This window comes from Macaca mulatta, chromosome 5, assembly GCF_049350105.2.
Source record: "Macaca mulatta isolate MMU2019108-1 chromosome 5, T2T-MMU8v2.0, whole genome shotgun sequence".
Lineage (NCBI taxonomy): Eukaryota > Metazoa > Chordata > Mammalia > Primates > Cercopithecidae > Macaca > Macaca mulatta.
Window position 1 is genome coordinate 160,152,734 of NC_133410.1, and position 22,501 is coordinate 160,175,234.

General features: G+C 37.0%; 2 protein-coding genes across 3 annotated transcripts in view; one reads left to right on the top strand and one right to left on the bottom strand.

The window, feature by feature from the left end:
* FHIP1A (FHF complex subunit HOOK interacting protein 1A) overlaps positions 1 to 22,501 on the top strand; it is a 265,000-nt gene that overhangs the window by 150,859 nt on the left and 91,640 nt on the right. The window contains exons 3-4 of one of the 2 annotated variants that reach the window (XM_078002365.1): positions 15,463 to 15,515; positions 15,606 to 15,688. In XM_078002365.1, the coding sequence (XP_077858491.1) occupies positions 15,479 to 15,515; positions 15,606 to 15,688 (120 nt within the window). In that variant the 5' untranslated portion in view covers positions 15,463 to 15,478. Of the gene's footprint in view, positions 1 to 15,462; positions 15,689 to 22,501 lie in introns of both variants that reach the window. The other variant, XM_015139343.3, reaches the window with a different exon arrangement.
* LOC144341010 (coatomer subunit beta'-like) lies at positions 147 to 14,171 on the bottom strand. Its single transcript, XM_078002718.1, has 6 exons — positions 13,533 to 14,171; positions 12,367 to 12,445; positions 11,209 to 11,311; positions 991 to 1,063; positions 761 to 832; positions 147 to 519 (listed from the first exon to the last, which is right to left on the bottom strand). The coding sequence occupies exons 4-6, from the start codon at positions 1,057 to 1,059 to the stop codon at positions 424 to 426; spliced, it is 237 nt and encodes a 78-aa protein (XP_077858844.1). The 5' UTR covers positions 1,060 to 1,063; positions 11,209 to 11,311; positions 12,367 to 12,445; positions 13,533 to 14,171; the 3' UTR covers positions 147 to 423.

Genomic DNA, 22,501 nt, shown 5'->3' on the forward strand with positions numbered 1-22,501 from the left:
AAATGTGATTGACAGCATTTGAAAATGCAGATTTAGTTATGCAAAGAAAAGAGAGTGGGGCTGATCCCTAGGCAAGGTGTAGTTTCGGCTCAGCCTTCTAAAACTAGAAGCCTATTTTCATTGTTGAGAAAGGAAACAGAAGTATCTTCCATTAATTCAGAAGGTTTTAGGAGATACGGTCTAATAGTATGAAAAAAATCAAAGCCCATGTCTGTTTTAGTTAACAAGGAAAACACAGTGATTTAAATGCTGCACATAAACTCTTCTTAAGATGATATGGGCATTATGTTCCCAGTGGTCCACAGTATTTACATATAAAAATCTAAGAAATTTCTCATAGTCCAAAGCGCTGTGGTCAGGGTAGCAATCAATACCTATATATAATAATGATCTGTTTAGTCAGGTAAATGGAAAGCATTACAGTCAATCATCCAAAATATCTTCATCCAGATTGATATCTGTTATGTCAATATCTTCTAATTCCAAATTATCCAAATCTACTTCTAGTTCGAGTAAACTCTGCAAACAAAAGAGGGTAATTAAGTTTTACAGTACTGTTAAAGGGAAGTTATCTGTGGGTTCATGATCCAAAGTGAGAACTAAAATTTTCTTAATAGTCAAGAAAAACATCTTCCCATTTCAAAGCCGCTGCTCTGAAACTTGATTCTGTCTCTTAAACCACAGAGGCCTATGTATTCTCCAAATATTGATGGGGAGGAGGATGGGGTAGAGGGAGGTTTGAGTATGATGTCTGACCTACCTTTTCTTCTTTGTTGGCTGTGTGGGAGGCCACAATAACTGGAGTAGGAGAAGCAGGTTTCCCATCAAGTTCCTGAAACCCCAAGTGAAGATATTTATGAAGACAAGGAAATTTACTCAGGAATTTAAAGTTTTCCCCCAAGAGAAGGATGATCAGAATTAGGAAGTGGGAGATGATGTTTAAAAGTGAACCATCTCAGCCAAATTTATCACATGAAGTACTCGGCTGACCTGTTGAGCTGTAGAGCTTGAGGGCTGAAAGCCTTTTTTTTGCCTCTTCCATGACGTTTCTCTCTTCATTTGGCTATTGGAGAATAAAGCAATGATGAAATGAGATATTTTGAAATCATAACTTACCTATGAACTTGGCCTAAATCCCATATATCAGCTCTTAATTTAAAAAAAAAAGTATTTACTGCAGTTCAAAATCTGAAGTCATGAATGTACTTCCACCCTGTAGTTACAATAAATGAAGCTTGATATCCTGGCCACTCACTGTGAGAAAAAAGAAAATGTGGCACATATATACCATGGAATACTATGCAGCCATAAAAAAGGATGAGTTCATGTCCTTTGCAGGGACATAGATGAAGCTGGAAACCATCATTCTGAGCAAACTGTCACAAGGACAGAAAACCAAACACTGCATGTTCTCACTCATAGGTGGGAATTGAACAATGAGAACACTTGGACACAGGGTGGCGAACATCACACACTGGGGCCTGTCATGGGGTGGAGGGGTGGGGGAGGGATAGCATTAGGAGAAATAGCTAATGTAAATGATGAGTTAATGGGTGCAGCAAAGCATCACGGCGCATGTATACATATGTAACAGACCTGCACGTTGTGCACATGTGCCCTAGAACTTAAAGTATAATTAAAAAAATCAAAAACAAAAAACGAAAACAAAAACAAAAAGATGTAATCCATTAACAGATCCATTTCTCCCGGGTGTATGTGTGTTTATGTTAAGGAGGTTTGGTACATAACTCTGTAAAAATAGAACCACCTTTCTTACACAATTTATTTGATTCATGGTGTGATTTGTTCTAGTGTTAAATTCCAAACCTGGCTAAGCCACAGATCTTTAAATTGCACATACAGGAATGTGCTTTGTATTATAATTATTTGAGGAAAAATCTGGGACTATGTGACATGGAGAAGATGAATATGATCTGCAGAAATTTTATAAAACCAGGAGTCAAATTGCAGAATCTGATCCACAGTGGGAGATTTAATATGAAGATCAATGTGATGAATGACTTGAATTTTTATTTATAATATCACATGGTTTTGTATTTCATAAACAATTACAAGAAAATCACATATAATTACATCTTAATTTGCTAATTTAAATTGTATTAAAACAGGGAATATATACAGCTGAATTTATGGGCTATTCCTCGTATTATTGATCAGTATCTGCCATGTGAAAGGGAAGAAACAAACATTTTTTAGTCCACATTTTGGGTAGTTTATCTCTCAATACAGTTAACGTATCCTTTCCTTTAGAATAAAGTAATTAATTGAGATACTTTAAGTGATTAATATTTAGTGCTTTTTTCTTTTTCCTGGTAGGATAATCAGTTTTGTTTATATTTCTAACATGTATTAGAATTACTAACCAGTTGGACTCGATTTGTGTAGCTAGACTTGACTTAACCAGGGAAATGGAATATCTGTAGTGGCTGAAATGCCAAGTTTCTAGACTGAGTGATACATTGTGGTGGTAGCAATGACTAGTAAACCAGTTGTTACACCTTCTTCAAGTCATTGTTTTGCCTATTTGCAATCTTTTAATATCTCTAAAAGTTGGATTTGTGATAGGTGAAAGTTTCAAGACACTGTTCTGTTGACCTTATGGCCAAGCAAACAAACAAACAAAAAACAAATGTAGAGCTTTCATTAGAGACTGAATTGGAGGAAATCACATCATGTTTTTATCAGCACTCTTGTTATTTGCTTAAGTGAATTGCTTCCTTGTATCACCCTCGGATCTATTCCTATGCAAACAAGGTATTTATGCAGGAGTTCCTTCCTGGTAAAGCCATTCCTAAGCCCCTCTTCTGATCACAGCTGACCATTGACTCCTGGCTCCCATCCAGTCCTCCCAGTGCTCTGACTTTGCTTCTTACTACCCATGTGACCAGTCACTTTTCTCTAGGCTTCAGTTTCTTCATCTGTAAATGGGGATGACGCCCTACCTCAGTGGGTGGTTGTAAGAATTGAACAGACAATTTAGTGTGGTGCCTGGCACAGAGTAAGTGCCCAATAAGCAGTGGCTTTTCTCACTGGTGGCTGTTACTGTTACCTGCTGATGCAAACACCTCTCCATAGTAAGCTGCTTATCCGTGACGCCTGGGACTAGATTTTATTCATATCCCCACACTGCACATCTTGGGCTCTTGGATTAAATGCTTACTAAATCAATACATGAATAACATAAAAATGTGATCCCTACCTTCAAGGAGACCAGACTGATTCTGAAATAATCACAGCACAAAGCAGAAACTACATAACCATAGGGAGATGTAGTTAAAATAAAAGGTTTAGAGGAGAAAGATATTAATAGGCAGGTTTAAGGCAGGTACTTAGTAGGCACTTTGTTCAGCGTAGTGTTTTTGATGTTGGTAGCCAAAGGTTTTGGGATGCTGAAAATTTCTGGACATGTTCTATTTCTACTGTGAAATTTTACACCCTTCAGTTTTAATGACAACTTGTTCTTTTACTTGCACATGTGACAGGGATGGACGAGTGCTCCCTTTTAGCCCACGCAGGTGGAATTAAATCTGAGGGCATCTGTTAAAAGCATCCAGTTTCTTTTTATACTTTTGCAACCATTTACTAAATATGTTTTCATTTCTTCTGGTTTGCTATTAGACTAAATATAATAATTTCATATGCCTTGTTGTAGTTAGTGTGTGTAGATAATTCAAACATTTTTGCTTTTTTAAAACTTCCATTATATAGTTATTCCACTTAATGACTTTGAAAAGATTCTTTCTCCAGAGAGAGAGAGTCAAACTGGAATTAATTATTTTTTAATCACTTTTTTGGGACAGCATGTTCTGCTTTGTGGTTCTCCTCCCCAATCACATAAGCTAGATTTACTTGAGAAATCATAGGGGGCTCTGTTCAGGCAGTTACTTGTTTGATTCCCCCAGAGGCACTGGCTCTTTGATCTTCTACTAGTGTAACTCCTCTGATCTTTTATTCTGTAAGGTGTTTGTGTCTCTGTATGATGGATGTTTCACTGACCCAAGTAAATGGAAGAAAATTTTCTCTAGCCTTTAAATGTATTGCTTTCCTTGTTCTTTCAAAAAACATACTTTTCTTGAGTAAGAACATTTAGAGGCATCTGGCATCAAATCAACAGAATTGTGGCCTTTAATGGAATTTGAGGCACTGTGAAGTGGTTTGATTGGTAAGAATCCATTTTTGTCTCTTTCTCCTTGACTGTGCCCCCGCTTACACAATAACAAAAACAACTCTTCTCCTCCTCCTCTTATTTTTTGAAACAAGAGTATCTGATTTCATTGAATTCTGTACTTTTTTATTTTACTTTTTTGAAATAAAAAAGTTCTTAAAAGGTTTTTATTGTCACTTTCATTTTCTTCCTTGAAGGGGAGGAAAAACTCTCAACTGTGTACAGAGTAAATTAAATTACGAGAAAAATAACCTATGGAGTTAAACAAGATGAACTGAGGTTTTGGAACAAATCTAAGAATTGCCTTGATGTTGTAGATAGTTTAATCCATGATTCAGAGATATATTAGTCACTTTGATAGACTGTTGATTTGACTAATTACCCCGAAGGCTGACTGGCTGACTGAATTGCTCAAGTCAGCTAGTAATTTTGATCAAATCAGCGAGTAATTATGGTTTTGTGCAAGCAACAAATATAGAATACTGATTATGTTAGACTAAAGAAGATGTCATTGTGATATAATCATATAAAATATTTAATTCAAGCACCATAGCGTTCTTTTTATTTTTTCTTACTCTAAGGTTTACATTCTCAGAACAAATAATAGAAAAGGTTGTGGCAACTTTTTGGAGAGAATAATTTTATTCTCTCAATAAACAATGCATAAATGTGAACGATTCTCTGGTGCTAAGGTAAATACTCTTATATTTTAAGTGTACTTTAATTATAATATGCATATTTTGGGAGCCTTCAGAACTAAATATGGTCAGATTTTTAAAGCTGAAAGTTCTCTTTACATTTCTCATAGAAAGAAGCTAGAAAGGAGCAACTTATATGGGAAAGCTGGAAGTTACTGCTGCTAATTTCCTTACCAGTTCATTCTATAATTATTAATATTAGTATGATCAGGTCCACTAAAATCCAGATGCTTGTATTTGTTTGGTTTCTATTCTGTCATCATCCTTTCCCTCACTTTTGAAAATTCTTTCTACAGAGGATGATGTTTATTATTGAATTCTAATTAGCAGTGTTTGTATGCTATATTTGTGGGTTTTCAAAACATTTTAGAAACACAGACATGTTTACTTAATGGAAAAAATCTGTCTTTAATTTTACTTGAGTTGTTGGATGGCTTACCTGTATTACATTCCTTTTCTATGAAAGCAGGAAATATAATTTACTTGGAACTCTGTGTAGATTTCAGTGTATAATTAGTAACGTTTGTGAAGCCCCTCCAGGGTTCTCCAGTTTTGTGTAGTCATTTCATTTATTGTATATGTTCTTGGCATTATCTGCCACTTAAAACCAGAGATTGAAAGGGAGAGGTGGAGAGAGGGAGGACAATCACTTACAAGGTTAGGATAATTTTGAGTTTATTCTTCAGGAATTATAGATGTATACCTGCTCTTTCCACCAGCCTCTCATAGTGTGGGTGTCTCTCTGTGCTGAAAGTAGTTCTTGCATTTGAAGACATACATTATTTTTTGAACAACCTGACCCCAAATGCCTACTGCATTGTTGGATATTCAGCTGATTCTCCAACTTAATGAGAAAAAAAAATGTGTTGGTTTCCAACAGATGCCTTACTAAGGGATGTTTGGTGGTAATTTTTGGTATTTTAATATTTTGCCATATTCAGTAACATCAGAACCTAGTCCTCAGATATTGCAATTTCACTCTAATAGTATTGAGTCAGATAATCAATTTTTGGTAATTCCCTAATGCAGAAAATGGAAGTGAATTATTGTGAATATATGTGTTAATAACATAAAATTATTTTTACAAAAAAGGAACTACCTAGGTTCCTCTTTTGCTACCTAGTTGCTCTTCACAACTCCTTTGATTTTAGAAGTCAATTAACTCCAAAGTGCAGGATGCTTTCAAGGGGGAAGTAGGGACCTTGTCTATTCTTGCTCATTGTTTTCTACCTGAAGCACCAACTCTAGGGAGAAGTAGTGCCAAATGCAAAATCTATCTGAAGCAAAACTTAATTTAGAATAGCCTTTGATTTTTCTTTTCTTGCTTTTACTTTCTCTTTTTTCTCCCTGTACAAAAGACATTGATATACACATGCTAATTTAGTGGAGAAGACTTTTAATTAAAGAAGCATAGTTAGCCTGAAACCATTCAAGTGTATGCCAGTCACTCTAGAGGCAAGTGTAGATGAATTGAAGCAGAATATGGGAGAGTTGTGATCTACCCACTTGCTTCTGGAGGCTTATGGATAAATTAATGCATTCTTCTCCATAGAGACAGCCTCTCTGCTTGGAGGGGTGGCGGCCATCTAGTCAATAAGCCATCTTTGCTGTGGCAGAGGAGTTGCTCAGTATAAGTTGTTTCAGCTTTTACTTTTATTTCTTGGAAGTACAGCATGGTAAGCCTAAATTCTGGACCTCCAAGCAGATATTAGAGCCTCCATTACCCTTTGCTAATTGAAGGTGACACGGGGCTTTTTCTACTGTAGGGTCTCTGAAAAGGCAACAGCTATTGCTTATTATTTACATCTGTATGCTGAACTAGACTTACACGTGTATGTGTGTGTGTGCTACAGTGTATGTTGCTCTAGGTACAAGGGAGAGACATTGAGAATGTACTCTTTGTTGAGTGAGATACAGTACTGCTTTATTCAGGGGTAAACAATCTCATCAAAATTTCACCAAATGATGCTTGGGACAAAACGAAAGCTTCAAAGCAGTTAGATCTGCCGTTAGTGAGTGCAATATTTTAAAGAGGAAGTTTAAGAAACTTGTTTACAGGTGCGTAACGATATTTAGTTTTCAGAATAAATCTTAATCTGAGAGAATAGGTTTTTTACGAGTAGAAGAACAATCTCATAAGAAAAGCCAATTTAAGAGTTGTGGTGTAGTCAGGCGCAGTGGCACATGCCTGTAATCTGAGCACTTTGGGAGGCTGAGGTGGAAAGATCACTAGAGCTTACGAGTTCGAGACCAGCTTGGCCAACATAGTGAAACCGTGTTGCTGCTAAACGTACAAAAATCAGCCAAGTGTGGTGGTGCACGCCTGTATTCCCAGCTACTCAGGAGGCTGAGGCATGAGAATCGCTTGAACCCAGGAGGTGGGAGTTGCCGTGAACCAAGATCGTGTCACTGTACTCCAGCCTGATGACAGGGCGAGACTCTGTCAAAAAAAAAAAAAAAAAAAGAAAAAAAAAAAAGAAAAAAAGTTGTGGTGAATAGTGGTCAAACTGCTCAAGTGAAGTTACAGTAAGCTGAATGCAGGAAGCTTTTCTGGATATGAGAAACTTTGTAGTGAGCTACATTTAGTTTGACCGATTTTGTTGTTCCTTAAAAAGAGGTCCTAGAAAAAATTGTTGAGAACCACTGAGGCTCCCTGAAAGGGTTTTGGGGAACCCCAGGGTCCCTCAGACCACATTTGGGGAACCACTGATCTAGACTGACAAAAACTTGGGCAGAAGATTAATTTTACAAATTCCTAGAGTTAGGAATCTCTTAGACTGAAGGTAAATTGCATACATTTAATTCACTGAGTATCGTGCAACAATAATATTAAGACAACCACTTAAAAAGTGCTTCTAAAAATAAGACTACAACTCTTCTGAATTATTTACATTTTCCTGATATGTTATTTTTGTATATATTTATTCCATTGGAAGTTAGCAAGTCTTCTAGGTACAGATGTAGTTGGTTTTCTTTTATGTGTTTTCTGTTAAATCTCTTTCAGACATTTGGTAGTCATTATGATGGAGTCAAATAGCATATTATATTAAGCTACTCTTTTATCCCTACTCATACCCATCAGGCTATACTCATTTTGCAGGTACTTTCCTTTCATATTGAGACTCAGAAGAGTCTTCAAATCTGTTGTCATTGCTATGCTTATGATAGAGCAAGTACTTTTCCTTTTATTTAAGTTGTTCTTTTGCTTTTATTTTGTTAAATAAAAAATGTTTTTGCTAAGTAGTAGATAAATATGGTACAAAATTCAAAAGTCAAAGAAGGTACAGTTTGAAAAGTGAGTCTCTCTCCTTCAGCTGTCCCCTAGCCCCCAGTGCCCTGTGCTGACTCAGCCACCTTAGAGTTCTTGTGTATCTTTTCAGAAATTTTCTATGCTTTTACAATCAGATGGGCTAATACATTGCTTTTCTTCTTACACAAATGGTGGCATACTGTATTTGCTGTTCTGTTTACATTTTGGCAACCTTCTCCTATCAGTACATTAAAAGCTGTGTCTTTTTTGTTAATTGTAACATAGTATTCCATTACACAGAAGTACCATCGTTTATATAACCAAACCAGTATTGATGGATATGTAGGGTCTTTTCAGTCATTTACCATTTAAACAATGCTGCAAGGTACTAGTGTAATTAGTAGCTATAGTTAGAGAGGTACTGGTGGCTAAGAGAATGTGTCTGGGTCTGACTTGATAGTCTGAGTCAGACTCCATGATATCTGTGTGACTTTCATGAGATGAGTTCTTTTTATTTCTGCTCTATTCATAGCAGAACTTTTTGTTATCACAGAAGTCACAAAATTCCACAACTACATCTTCAGTAATACCATTAGAATGTGAACTGACTATTAGCGTGTTTTGGGACTCGATTCTCAATGGTTTTACCATGAATGCATCTTTAAAGTGGGTTTTAAACTTTTTTGAAGTGGGGCACCTCATGGACCCTTTTTAGAATTGGCTGAAAACTACGGCTACCTCTCTTCAGAAAAATATGCCCACAGTTTATAAGATTCATGGATGTATATGGAATTTTACTGTTATTTCACTAATTACACTTAGTACTTTTATGTCATGTGTGGATGAAGAACCTTTTTGAAAGGATGTTTTTCATGTTTCAAAAGGTAAGCATCACATCATCTGGTAACACTACAGGTTGCAAAGCTGCACATGTTCACATGAAGGGATTTAAAGCACTGGGTGGGGAACTAATTCTGATTGATAAAACTGTAGATACAGGTATTAGACTGAACAGCATCACTCGTCAAAGGTACCTGCTTTTCCAGAGAACATGACCAAGACAAAAACTTACATTTCTTTTTTTTTTCCAGGAACATTTTTGGAAAGAACTTTATGAAGTGAGAGGGTTCTTCTTAGAAAGATTCAGAGCATCTACTTCAAGTCTCTCCTTTAAGTTCTACCCTATAGAAGTTGTCAGATCATTTTTTTCTGCATTTACCTTAGTCAACTTTTGGGGTTTTGTGGCAGAAATCTTAAACAAGGTGTTTTTTAGTAGCTTTCAACAAAATAGTGATGTAAAAGCATGGTTTATACTATCAAGTGTACAGTGATCAGTTGGGTTGTTGGGGAGACTTTCCCCAAGAATGATCCAATTTTTAGGTTCCAACAAATCACCCTACGTTTATAAGAAACTTTTCTGTTCAATCACCAATGAGCTGATGTCTCAATACTTGCTATCAATTTCAAAATACATAATTTTTACATTCTAAATCCTTTCCTGTAGGGGTTTAATTTCTTCTTTAAAAATTTTTTTTAAAGTTTTGATCTTTATCGAGGTATAATTGATCTACTTAGTTTCTTAAATAGCTTTAAAATTAAGTCCAAAAACAAATTTCAGATAGGAATTTGAATATTAATTTTAATTTTTCTTTTCACATTTATTCTGCTCATCAGTCAGTTGCATGGCACATGGGTATGACATAGTTGGTAGCCTGTTCTTGTGAAACTAAGGTGTAAAATGAGGTAGGATTGTTTCATGGGATTATTAAGTTTTAGGCATCTTGTTACTATTTTGAAGCATGTATTTTCCAAAGCTGGAAACCATTTGGAATGTGTGTATTGAGAGAATTTTCTTTGCGTGCATTTTGTGTGTTAACTGGTGACCTAGAAGCTGGTGGAATGAAATAAGATTCTGATTTACTGAAATGATGGACGTTGTACAGTGAATGAACTAGAGTTAAACTATGGCAAGTTGAGGGAGGGTTAAGCACAAGGTCCAGAAGAATAGGGGGCTATTAGATGCTTGCTTTATTTTTCACAGTCCAGCATTGCCCTGTGATATTGCGGTGAGAGAGAAAAGAGAACTGGGCCAGAAGATTAGAGCACAGGAGGATTTAGGTTTAATAGGATTTTATGAGCCTCTAAGAAGAGGTTGTCTGAGGTAGTTTGACCCAAAATGAAACACCCTCCTCAATACTGCTATTAGTTATAATTGAGGGCACAAGGTTCACCTCTCTTAAGGTGTTCCCAATATTTGATGAGTCTTCATCCTTAGATGGAATTTTATATGATAAGCACATTTACAGTAATAGACTTTTTATATATTTTTTATGTATTTAGTAGCAGCCAATTCAGAGCATTCCAAAGTACATTCTCAAACAATGAATTTTTCTATTGGCAGTTGCTCAGGAAATAAACAAACAAAACCTCAACCATGGAATTATATTTACTGTGGCTGCTTCCTGTGCTGTAAGTTCCTTAAGTGAAACATGCCTTAATGGTAAAAAAGAATACAGATAGAATCCCATCTGCAACTAGAATTCTTATGAAGATTTTTGTACAAAGGCCATCATCCTTCTTTAATGATTATCTGATTACCCCTCTCCAGTTGGTATAACAGTTGTGATAAAGTACATAAAATAATGACTCAAACTGTAAGAGACCTAAGAAATCTTACTTTAGTTCTAACTGCTTACCTAAGTGACATTCCAAAAGAAGAGTCCCATTTTTCACTCAAGGTTTCACAGCTGGTTAGAGCTAGAACTAGAGTTTTGGGAACCTACCTCCTAGCTCGAAGCTCAGATTCCCAGGTTGGGACTTTAAATTTTTAGACTTTCAGGCTTGGACTGAGTCAACAACTCTTAGCCATTATCCTTTGTTCCCTACTTTAAATCTACCTAAATTCTCTAGCCATTTCCACAAACCCATCAGAGTGATATCAGAAGGGATGAAGAAGGAGGGGTAGAAAGGGAGCCAGCTGTGCTTTCCATCAAGTATAAGGTAGTGGTTTTGGTTTGGAAACTCACCACGAAAGACTTGGCTTTGCCTCCCTTTTATCTCTAGCACTCTCCTACCTGTGTTCTTGATCTCATCTTTCTTCTGCTCCTTTTGCTCCATCAAAATTCTTTTCCTTATATCTTCAAATTATGCGTGTTCATTGGTTCATTCCCATTAGGCCTGCAAATATAATCACTTTTCCTTGAATAAAAATGTTCCTTTGGCTCTGTCTCCCCTTAAGGTGGCTATCCTATTTATTTCCCTTAAGAATTTTTAAAAATTCATCATTAGAGGATATTTATTTAAATAGATAAAAGAATTGAAGGATGGTATGAGATAATATTTAAATGCCAAAATATTTATAGTTTAAGTTTAGTCTGATAGTAAGAAAGGGATATATCAAAATATAGTTATTGATAGTTCAGGAAAAAATGCGATTTTGACATATTTTTAGCTTTTCTAATTATTGTAGCTTTCCAAAGTGTCTGAAGTTGGGTAAGATGTCTGGGAATGAAATTTTTACATTGGAAAAGAGATGTGACTTAGATGGCTAGAATCTGAGCTTTTATAATTATATATTTTATTATTCTGTAAGGTGGAAGCATATGTTTTGCTTTTTTCATAGTCAAATAAAAATATATATTTTTGAAAAACAGCAAATAAAATTGATACAATTCTTTGGCCAGTTATCCCTGTCTCTAACAATATTTAATAGAATTTTTCTTTCCTTATTGATGGAAAGTATTTTTATATATAATATTAATGAGATATAAATATGGCCACTCAATAATGTCTATAGTCAGTTCTGTCTTTGCAGTGTAGAATTTATGCTGAAATATCAAGCTGTTGTATATATATTTTGACATCTCATCTCTTTCTTGCCCATTCCCCCAACCAAAAAACTCAACCACACCACACACCTACACGCACCCACTTTGAGTATTTTTTTTGTGTTGGTGGTTTTTTTGAAGAAAGATAAAAAAAAATCACTCCTTGGCATCTAAATGGTTTGTAGAGCTCTCTCTCAGGCATGAAACTTGAGTCAATGTGCACGTGTGACTTTACGGGAAGAACAGACTGCATGTGTGCCAAGAGTGGCAAGGTTTGCTTCAAACATTTTCGGCATCACGTAGCTTAGACTGAAGAGTGTAGAGGGAAAGAAAGGAGAAACGTCTGATGATGCCATATTCCTGACAGACTCACATTTAGTAACTGCAGCCCCTTTACCTACTTACCTTGGCTTCGTTCTGTCCTTTGTTCTTCTCTTGGGAGGTTTAGCTGTGATTTGAGAGTTTAATAAAAAGCTTAGAGTGGCTGCAAAAAAGGAAAAAAACACCAGTAACAGGAAAATGCAGTGTGTTGAACACCTTAGTGCTTGAGGAAATATGTCCTTATGCATCTCTCATAAATATGGAGCCATCTCTTTCTGTTTTATTAATGTATTGCCCTGGTGACATGCCAGTGTTTTAGTACTCTAATATGGAATAAGACAGAGAGAGAGAGAGAATGAAAATATCCAACTTTTTGTTGTTCTCTGGGCGTGCTAGGTAGTATTTTTCATTTGTAGGATCTTCTGGCATACTTGTTTCCTTCTCAAACTTAGCTTGTTTGACTTGCCTCATTCCTTCTTTCTCTCCCAAGTTTTCTTTATATTGTAGTTTCTTCATTCATGATACATTTTAATTCTTTAGGCATCTGTTTCAAAAGTATAGTTGGATAAGAATAAATGAAATGAGATGCACTTTTCTTAGAAATGTTACAAGTTCCCTTAGAGAATAGGGCCAGCGATTATAGCCCTTAGAAAGGAGAATATAGTTTCCTAGAAAGAGCACTGGACTGGGAATACAGAGATTTATATTCTGTTTCTATCAAAATTAACTTGTGCTGGGCATGGTGGCCCATGCCTATAATCCTAGCCCTTTGGGAAGCCAAAACGGGAGAATTGCTTGAGCTCAGGAGTTCGAGACCAGCCTGGGCAACATAGGGAGACCCTGTCTGTACAAAAAATGAAAAAAAATTGGACGGGTGTGGTGGCACATGCCTGTAGTCCCAGCTATTCAGGAGGCTGAGGTGGGAGGATTGCTTGTGCCCAGGAGTTCAAGGCTGCAGTGAGATATGATGGCTTCTACACTCCAGGCTGGGTGATGAATTGAGACTCTGTCTCTAATAAAACAACAACAACAACCACCACCACCACCACCACCACCAACCACCACCACCAACAACAGCAAACTAACTAGTAAGCTCATAGCATTGGCTATTTGTCCCGTCTCTACTGCATTCTCGCCATTTCTGAGAAGATTGCATGTAAATTCCTTCTGAAAACTAACTTGAAGGATCTTAGCATATGTTTCTGTTTTTGACTTAGAAGCAATTGGCATGATGTATGTTCCTTTCATACCTCTGAAGAAGAATCTTTGAATTCTGGAGCTGGAATGACTTGAGTCTTGTAGTTTTTCGATCTCTGGGATAAATCAAAACTTTGATTTTCTTCATTATTATCACTATGTAACCTAAATAAAAGGCCTTGACATTTTCACAGAAATGTAATGTGTAGAATAATGAGGAAGTTGATTCAGAATCTTGTTTTATCTCTTATCATTTAAAACAAGGCTGTAAATGTAAATGTTTATAAGGGCTAGTGAGGTAACCTGAATGAGGTGAAGGTTCTGGCAGTAAGATCACAGGGAGTGGCAGGCACTGTGGGGACGGGAGAATGCATTCCCTGCATATATGGGGTAGCCACTCCTGATTTTTGAAACACTAGATCGACCCAATAGTAGCAAAGAGCCATGGTTGGCGGTGGACAATGTCCATTGAAAACAAGTTTGTATTATTTGGAATTTTAGTTTGGGGAATTCAATTTTAATAAAATAAAGCTATAGAAGAAACACACAGGCAGTTTTCCTTGAGTATATGATTTGTGTACTTCTTTTAACAGGCCGTCCTTTCTGTATACCTTAACTCTCCTCCATTCTTTTTCAAAAATGTTTCTTTCCTCAGAACTATGCTTGCAAGTGTTCTGTTCTTATGTCCTAAAAATTCTTTCTAAGACCTTGTCATGATGAATAGTTGCCCTCCTATTAACAGAAGTGCTCGTTTTAAATACTTCTTAACTATTTTCCAGTGTTTAATTCTATTCCCCACAAGGAACTTAACCCCTAAGTCTCCTCTGAAGCCTACTTTCTCCCATCTTACTGTTTACAGGGAGGAACAGCTGATTGGTGTTCTCCTTGTAATACCTTTCATATTACTCTGTTGAAAATGGCTACCCCCTGTTTTCTTTTGGCATTACGAGTCTACAAACTTTTATTACAGTTTTTGTTTTCCAGGGTTCTGGTAATTGTAATTACTTTTTTCTGAACTCTTCCCAATCTGTACACTAAAAAAATAGTATTTTCAATTATACCTAGTCCTTTTATGGACTGATCAAACTGGTGAGACAATACCACTGTCTTACTGCTTTTGTCAGTGCCACACAAATGGATCATATTCACCATACACTCTATGACCTCAATTTCTTTTTTCCCCTACTTACTCTCTTGTAGTCAGGATTTCTTTGTATTTTTTTCCGTGTTTCACTTTTCATTTGTAAGTGTGCTGCCTTGCACTCACACCTAATAAACACTATCTTGTTTTTGATGGATCATTTCTATCTCTGATTTGTCAAGGTTACTTGGAATTCTATTATTTTTCAGAAAAGCTAGAAACTTTAACCTAGTTTATAGCCACAAAATGATTGAGAATCCTTTCAATTCTGGCAGCCATTGATTTAAAAAAATATTCAATCAAATTAGACCCAGGAATCTGGGTGCTGTTTTATAATACCTCCCCCAAGTTGCATCAAGCCATTTATTTCTCTTGCTATTAACTCATGGTTTTCCTGTTACTGGGTGTTTTTAAGCTCTGCAAACATTGGTATCATAATAGGTTGGTGCAAAAATAATCACGATTTTTGCCCTTGAAAGTAATGGCAAAAACTAATTACTTTTGTACCAACCTAATAGTTTCTTGCTTGATTCTAGAAACTAGACTTGAACTTGAGTGATTTAGAATAGTAATTTTGGGGGGTTGTGGCTGGTTGTAGTGGAGAGAAGAAACCCAATAATTGTTTCATTTATTCATGTAGCTTAGGTAGCATTATTATTTTGTATTTTTAGTAGCAAAGTAGGAGAAAATAGGAGAGCCTTTAGATTGAGTGTATCTGTTTTGTAGATTTTTTTCTGTGTTGGACTTTAAGAATGTCTAAGCTTTGATTTAAATTTTATAGTCAGTGTCCTATTTAATTTATGAACATAATAAAATTCATTTTTTTGTTATTGTCATTACAGGTTTTGGAAGGTGACAATGAAATGTGAAGAAGTTCCATTTCTCAAACCTGAAAGTTAGTGACTGCTACCAAATTTTAATGAAAATTAAATATGACTTAGAAGTATTGATTTATGAAGTCTTATGATGTCATCGGTTTCGACAGGAAGCAAACTCCAGCAGGCTGTGAGCCTACAGGGAGTTGACCCAGAAACATGCATGATTGTATTTAAAAACCACTGGGCACAGGTAATGTATGAATTCCACTTTTTTTGCTGGTCTCAGTAACCCCAGGGGCCTCCATCACATTGAATCAGGTGATAGGTACCTCTGTGATAGGTAACTAGATTTCTAGAAACATAGGGAGGGAAACTCTTTCAGGTAGGAAGAAAAGTAACTTTTTCATCTTGCTTTCCTAGAATAGGTATCTGGTCAAAAACCGAGGTTTTCACAAAAGCAATTAGGGTACATGCATGTTCCTTGGATATTTTTAGAAGAACAGCAGTTGTTCCTTAAAGTGACTTTTATATCGCTTTGCAATATACTTGACCATAATTACATCCTCTCTCTTTCTCTCTTCCCTGCTGATTTCCATCCAGTTCTTAAGCTCTAATAATACTAAAATACACATTTATTAAACATTTACCAAGTACTCTGTTGAGTACTTCAAATGCATTATGTCATTTAATCTTCTCTACAAACCTGTAAGGTAGCTAATGTTAGCTTCCTCATTTTACAGAAGAGGGAACAGAAAATTACCGAGGTTAAATAACTTGTTTGAGGTTATGCAGCTAGTAAGTTACTAAGCCCGTTACTTAGGCTTTGGTCTCTTGACTCCAAAGCTCATGTGTTTGATCTCTGTGCTCTACTGTTTTGCGGCTGGTGGTCCCTGTGTAACTTAATGAAAAATCCCTGAGTATACCTGAATATATGTCTTCATTACAAAGTGATTACAAATTTTTTTTTTATTATTTACTTTGACTTCTCTGATCTGCTGTGTGGATAATTAAGGGTTGAATGTTCAGAAAATTTACTATCCTGCCCCTTAGGGAGTTTATAAGTAGTAAAATAAATAAAATTGGCATTCTTTACTACTTGCCCAACATTGCACTCCCCAGGTGAGCTGGTAAGTGGCTATTTATGTGACAGTTTTTAAATGACTACCCAGTTCCTTCCTGTGGCTGGAAACAGCACACGGGTCAAAGCACTGAGCCTGTAAATCGCAACAATTATAGGGGACACAGTTTAGATCAAAAACGAGCAAAATCAATTCTGTTTCTGAGCCGTTTATACTTTGTAGCTTCTTGTTACTATCTAGTATAAACCTTCTCCGATTTTTTGTGCATTCTCTGACTTTTTGCCGTTAGAATTTTAATGAATTTGCTATGGACATTAGGGCACATATGCTTTAGTTAAGGGAAGAAAGTAATTTAGGAGTTTTCGAGATAATTAGAGTAATAACCTTTGGCTTTGCACTTTTATAAATATTTTAAAGCAGTATCTTCAAAGCGAGGTGGTGAATCCTAAGGAATGAGCCCAGTAGTCCATTGGGTGTAGGAAGAATATTTTAGAAGGTCGGTCTGTTTCTATCTTTACCTTTTACAAATTTCTGTTTTGTGTTTAAAATGTACATTATATATTTGTATATTAGTACCTGTATGATTACTAATTTATTTAGTTACTTGTGCTCATTTAAAAAATCTATTAGTGCACAATCATATGTTTTTAATTGAGAACATTTTCAGCTCCAGTCATTTCATTAGGCTGAAGAAGTCTATCCTACTACGTAGTCTTCACTCCCAGCCCCATTTTGTTTATTTGTTTGTGTATAATACCTTGGGTTATAATCATTTCTCCTGGGGTAACTGTGATATGATCCGTTTAGTATTCTGTGCCACTTTCCAAAGACATGATACATCATCAGCTTCTTGATCATATGTAGGTGGGTCATCTGCCCTGTCAGATTCTGTCCCCGGCAGGCTTTCTCCAAATGTGAGGAATGTGTCAGTACAATGTGTCACATTATTGAAAGACTATTGGTCCCAGAATCATATTATTCATTTCCATAACAATACAAATGACTTCATTATTTTCGGACATTTTGGGTTCTCTGAAGCACAGTACAGATACATAGTACTCTCAGTGCAGACAAGTCTTGAGTTGAAGGTAAGGATAACTTTGTCAAAGGGGATGCTGTTTAGTTGTTAAATATTTTCTTTTATAAAGTTGGGACACTCATGGTCTTATTGTTGACTCAGCCATTTCTTTACCTTTGGGCAGGTGTTTTTAACCTTTTTTAGGCTTAACGTTTCCTTTTAAATAAATTCGGAAAATGCTCTCAGTTGCTGCCTATAGAGGCCCTTGAGGGCCTTTCTGTTATCTTTGTGAATGAAAATACTGGTTGAAGAAATTTACGTGAGTGTCAAAGTGTTATTGTTCAATGGAGATTTACTGAGCCCACACTCCAGGCATGTCACTGTAGGCATCACAGGTGGGACTTGAGAATGTATAAGCCTTGGTCTGGGCTTTAAAAAATGTATAAGCTGATTCAGATGACAATGCAAGATACATTATTATAAAATAGATAATCATTATTACATGAATTAAGTCAAGAGAAGGGGCTATTATGGCTGGAAATGACCTAGGAATGGAGAAAGTGAGATTTTGCTAGGTTGGCTATGGAAAAGGAAGGTTTTGATGACAGATAGGAAAAGAATATTTCAGAGAATGGATACTGGGAACAAATGCTCAATTTTAGCTTTTTTGGATGGTAAATATAAAGGAGGGGAAGGCAAAAAAATCATAGCCAGGCAGAGGTATGGGACGAAGAGTAAGATAAGGAATGAGATCTTCAGTTGGTGGGAATGAATGATACTTACATATTGTTTTAGAGTTTCATGCATTAGCTCTTGGCTGTGAGTTGTTGGGCTGGGGTGGGTGAAGAGCAGTTGCAGAGGATTGGGAAAAGAGCTCAAGTCTGATATAAGCTCCTAGGCCTACTGTGACTACAGCCCCTGGGTTCCCCTGAGGCGACGCAAGAAAAATCTGTAAGGCTGGTAGGGAATGAGACATAGACAAAGCTGGAAAGCATTTTATTTGCCCAGATGCCCCATTACCTGCCCAGTGTAATGCTTTTTTAAATGTCAAATTAAGAAAAAGTGTTGGCCGGGTGCTGTGGCTCACATCTGTGTTCCCAGCACTTTGGGAGGCTGAGGCGGGCAGATCACGAGGTCAGGAGTTTGAGACCAACCTGGCCAACATGGTGAAACCCCATCTCTACTAAAAATAAAAAACTTAGCCGGGCGTGGTGGTGCGTGCCTGTAATCCCAGCTACTCGGGAGTCTAAGGCAGGAGAATCACTTGAACCCAGGAGGTGGAGGTTGCAGTGAGCTGAAATTGCGCCACTGAACTCCAGCCTGGGCGACAGAGCAAGACGTCTTAAAAAAATAAAAATAAATAAAAAAAGAAGAAAGGAAAAAATGAAGGCAACAAAAGCCTGTGGTATCCCGAGTTCTATTCGTTAGGAGACTTAAGTACAAATTCAACATAATTAACTTGTATTTGACAGGTTCTGTTCTGCTATTTGTTAATAGCTTCTATTCCAGAGCTTGAGTTAAAGAGCAAACACTGATGGAGGAGATCTGCTTGCCCACTTACACCTTAGAGCCTGTCAGAGGCAGCTAGTTATACAACCAGCCGTCATCCAATCAGTCTGTGATTCAGGGGAGTTGCCAGCGGAGAGACCTTAAATGGCCCAGTGGTGCACTTGAGGTTCCAAACTGTTTCTGGGTCCAGTGATCTCATGGCATCCCAGAATCATTCTAGAGTATACTTTCAGGAATGGTTGCATTCCTAATAGTGACACTGAAGAGTCTGGGCTATAGAAAGTAGCCCCTGACTTCCTCTCACCTTCTGAGATGCCATCTTGTCCCATAAGTTGCCAGAGTGATGAATCTCAAATCCAGATCTGTCTGGTTCATTCCTCTAGTTGAACCTTTCAGTGGCATCTGGCCACCTACAGGCCAGGATGGCACACATAATTTGTTATGTCCTGGCTTCTGTTACTCTCTGCCTTTCATTTAATCACCAAAAATGCAAAGTTGCTTGGGGTTCCTAGGCACCCCGTCTCCTGGCAGTATCCATCATGCTATTTCATCCCTCTGTGCCTTAGGCACTCATTCTTCTTTCTGCCTGAAATATTCCTCCCACTGGTTAAATGCCTGTCCTTCTACAGGCCTCATTTGAGGCATCATTTGCTCTAGGAAACCTTCCCTGCCCTCTTTCATGCTCCCACCCCATGTTCAAGCATTAACCTGAGTATTCTATCACTCTTACACCAATCACCTTATAATTTAATTATTTATATTTTTAGAGAGAGAGTCTAGCTATGTTGCACTGGAGTGCAGTGGCTATTCACAGGTGCAATCATGGCATGCTACAGCCTTGAACTCCTGGCTCAAGAGATCCTGCTTCCTCACTCTCCCAAATAGCTGGGACTGCAGATATGTGCCACTGCATGTAGCCCAACCACTTTTTATTAAAATTGCATATACACTATCTTCTTCACAAACTCATTACAAGCTCCTCAAGATCAGAGGCCATTTGTAACTGATATTCCCATTGCCCAGAACAGACTGTGACATATAGTAGATGTTTAATAAACGATTGAACTGAAAGGCAGTCAGAATAAAATACAAGTTTAAAAGACCTAGGCAACTTAGGAAACAGCTTTCAATGTACACTAATTTTAAAACATTGTATAATTTGCCACCAGCAAGATCTTTGGACTTGCGTTAAATGATCTGGAAGAGTGTGTGTATGTGTTTTATAGTAGTCTGTAAGAACAGTTTATAATCTAGTAGACTGTTGTTTTTATCTCTTGCCTTTGTGTCTTTGTTTTTATCTGAATGGAAGAGAAGACAGAAACAGTAAGAAGCATTATTAGCCCACCAGGCAATAAACTATTCAACTAGACTGCCATGTGAATTAAATTCCCTACACTAGTTATTTTTGATGGCACAGTTGTACTTTCTGAAGCTTCATGGACCTTGTTCTATTCCTTTTCTCTCTGCTCCTTTCAAGCATTGAATTTCAAAAGGTCTCTGCTCTTAGAGCCAGAGCAGAGGAGGTGGGTTAAAAAAAATCAATTGGAAATGCACATTTCTGTCTTTGCCTCTAGTTAATTAATAGCCCAGAATGACTTCTGTCTACCTTCAGCCTCTAAAAATAAGCTGTTTAAAAAATGTTTAGGCTAAGAAAATGTCAGAGCTCAAATAGAGTAATAGTGATGGATGAGGAAAATTCAGTGGGTTTAGTAACATTTTTCATCTTGGAGAGGGGTAGGGATGGGAAAACACAGAACCATCTAGATTGGTTAATTAAGTCAAATGTCTTCCCACAATAGTCAAAAATAGATAATATACTTGAGGTATGGTATCTTGTGTAGAGCTCCAAGTAGCCCAAATCTAAAGTCTAGAGCATCCATGCATGGATTTGACACGTGTACTGTATTTGAGTCTCATTCCCTTGCTCTGCTTATCTCCATTCTTTCGCTCTGTGCCTTGTAGTAGACTAAATGACAGAGAAAAATTAAGTAAAGCTTTTGAGAGATGAACAGTTGGGAAGTATTAGAGAACTTTGATTAATTTTCTAAATATCTTAGTAAATTGATGTTTGTTAACATTTCAAAAAGCTCTGTCTCCCTTCCAAGGCTTACAGGTAGCTCTAGCCTTGATGGTAGAAGGTAAAGTGAACCAAAGGTATACTTCTTAAGTTAGAGGACTGAGGCATTAACTTGCACTTCTGTCAGACTCTAAAGTGGTTGAACATGGCTGGGTGCGGTGGCTCATGCCTGTAGTCCCAGCACTTTGGGAAGCCGAGGTGGGCAGGAGTCTGAGACCAGCCTGGCCAACACGGTGAAACACTATCTCTACTAAAATACAAAAGTTAGCCAGGTGTGGTGGCACATGCCTGTAATCCCAGCTACTTGGGAGGCTGAGGCAGGAGACTTGCTTGAACCCAGGAGGCGGAGGTTGCAGTGAGCTGAGATTGCACCATTGCACTCCAACCTGGGTGACTGAGAGAGACTCCATCTCAAAAAATAAAAATAAAAATAAAATAAAAATAAAATGATTGAGCATGTTGAAATGTCAGCAACTCTCCTACTGTGTGCTTGGTGGTAAGTTTGATTTTTGCTGTGGTTGAAATTAGTGTTCTTTGAAATATCATTATTTAGATCATTACTCATAAGGCTTTTCCATAACTGTTTTATCCAAGATTTAGGCAAGCTTCTGGAGCTCAGGACTGGAGCTGACATTAAAAACCTGGTGTTAAGTGAATACGTATTATAAAGCTGTTATCTTAATGTAAAAAGAAGTGACTTGGTAGAGGTCTCCCTGTGGAAATAGATGCATAAGGAACACTTAATACTGAAAGACACAGCTGTTAAGTCATGAACAAGGGCTGCATGGAAACTTTTGTGTCGTTATTTGATACGTTATTTGATTAAGTGGAATTTGGCTTTAGACAGCTAAATCTTGCCCTTCAGTGTGTTGGAAAATATTGCATAGTAACTTGGTTTTTTCCACAATGCCACCTTATTTTAGCATTCCAAAGGATTTGGAAGTGTGGGTTTTACACATAAGACTTTCTTAAAATAACTGGGCTCTAACTTTGGTAGCATAAATAATCACTTACTGATACATGCATGTATGTAAGACAGAGAACAATATTAACTGGAATCAAAGCTAGTCTCCTGAGAGAGAAACACTTGTGTTTATCCTGAAGGGTAATCATTTGTAGCTGAGGTACAATTATGTGATTTATGTAGAGCTTTCATTTTGAAAGCATTTGCACTTGCTGTTTAGAATTTGTGCCCGTTTGAAATTCAGGCCAATTATCACTGGCTCACAGGGGCCATCATAAGGGATAAGGATAGGAGTATCTGATACTACTTAATGAAAGAAACATGCTATTTATTAATCTTATTTAGCCCCAGTAATTCTCACATTTATAAGTCAAATGGCTTTGAAATTAGGTTAAATTTAGCTCTATGAATTTGAT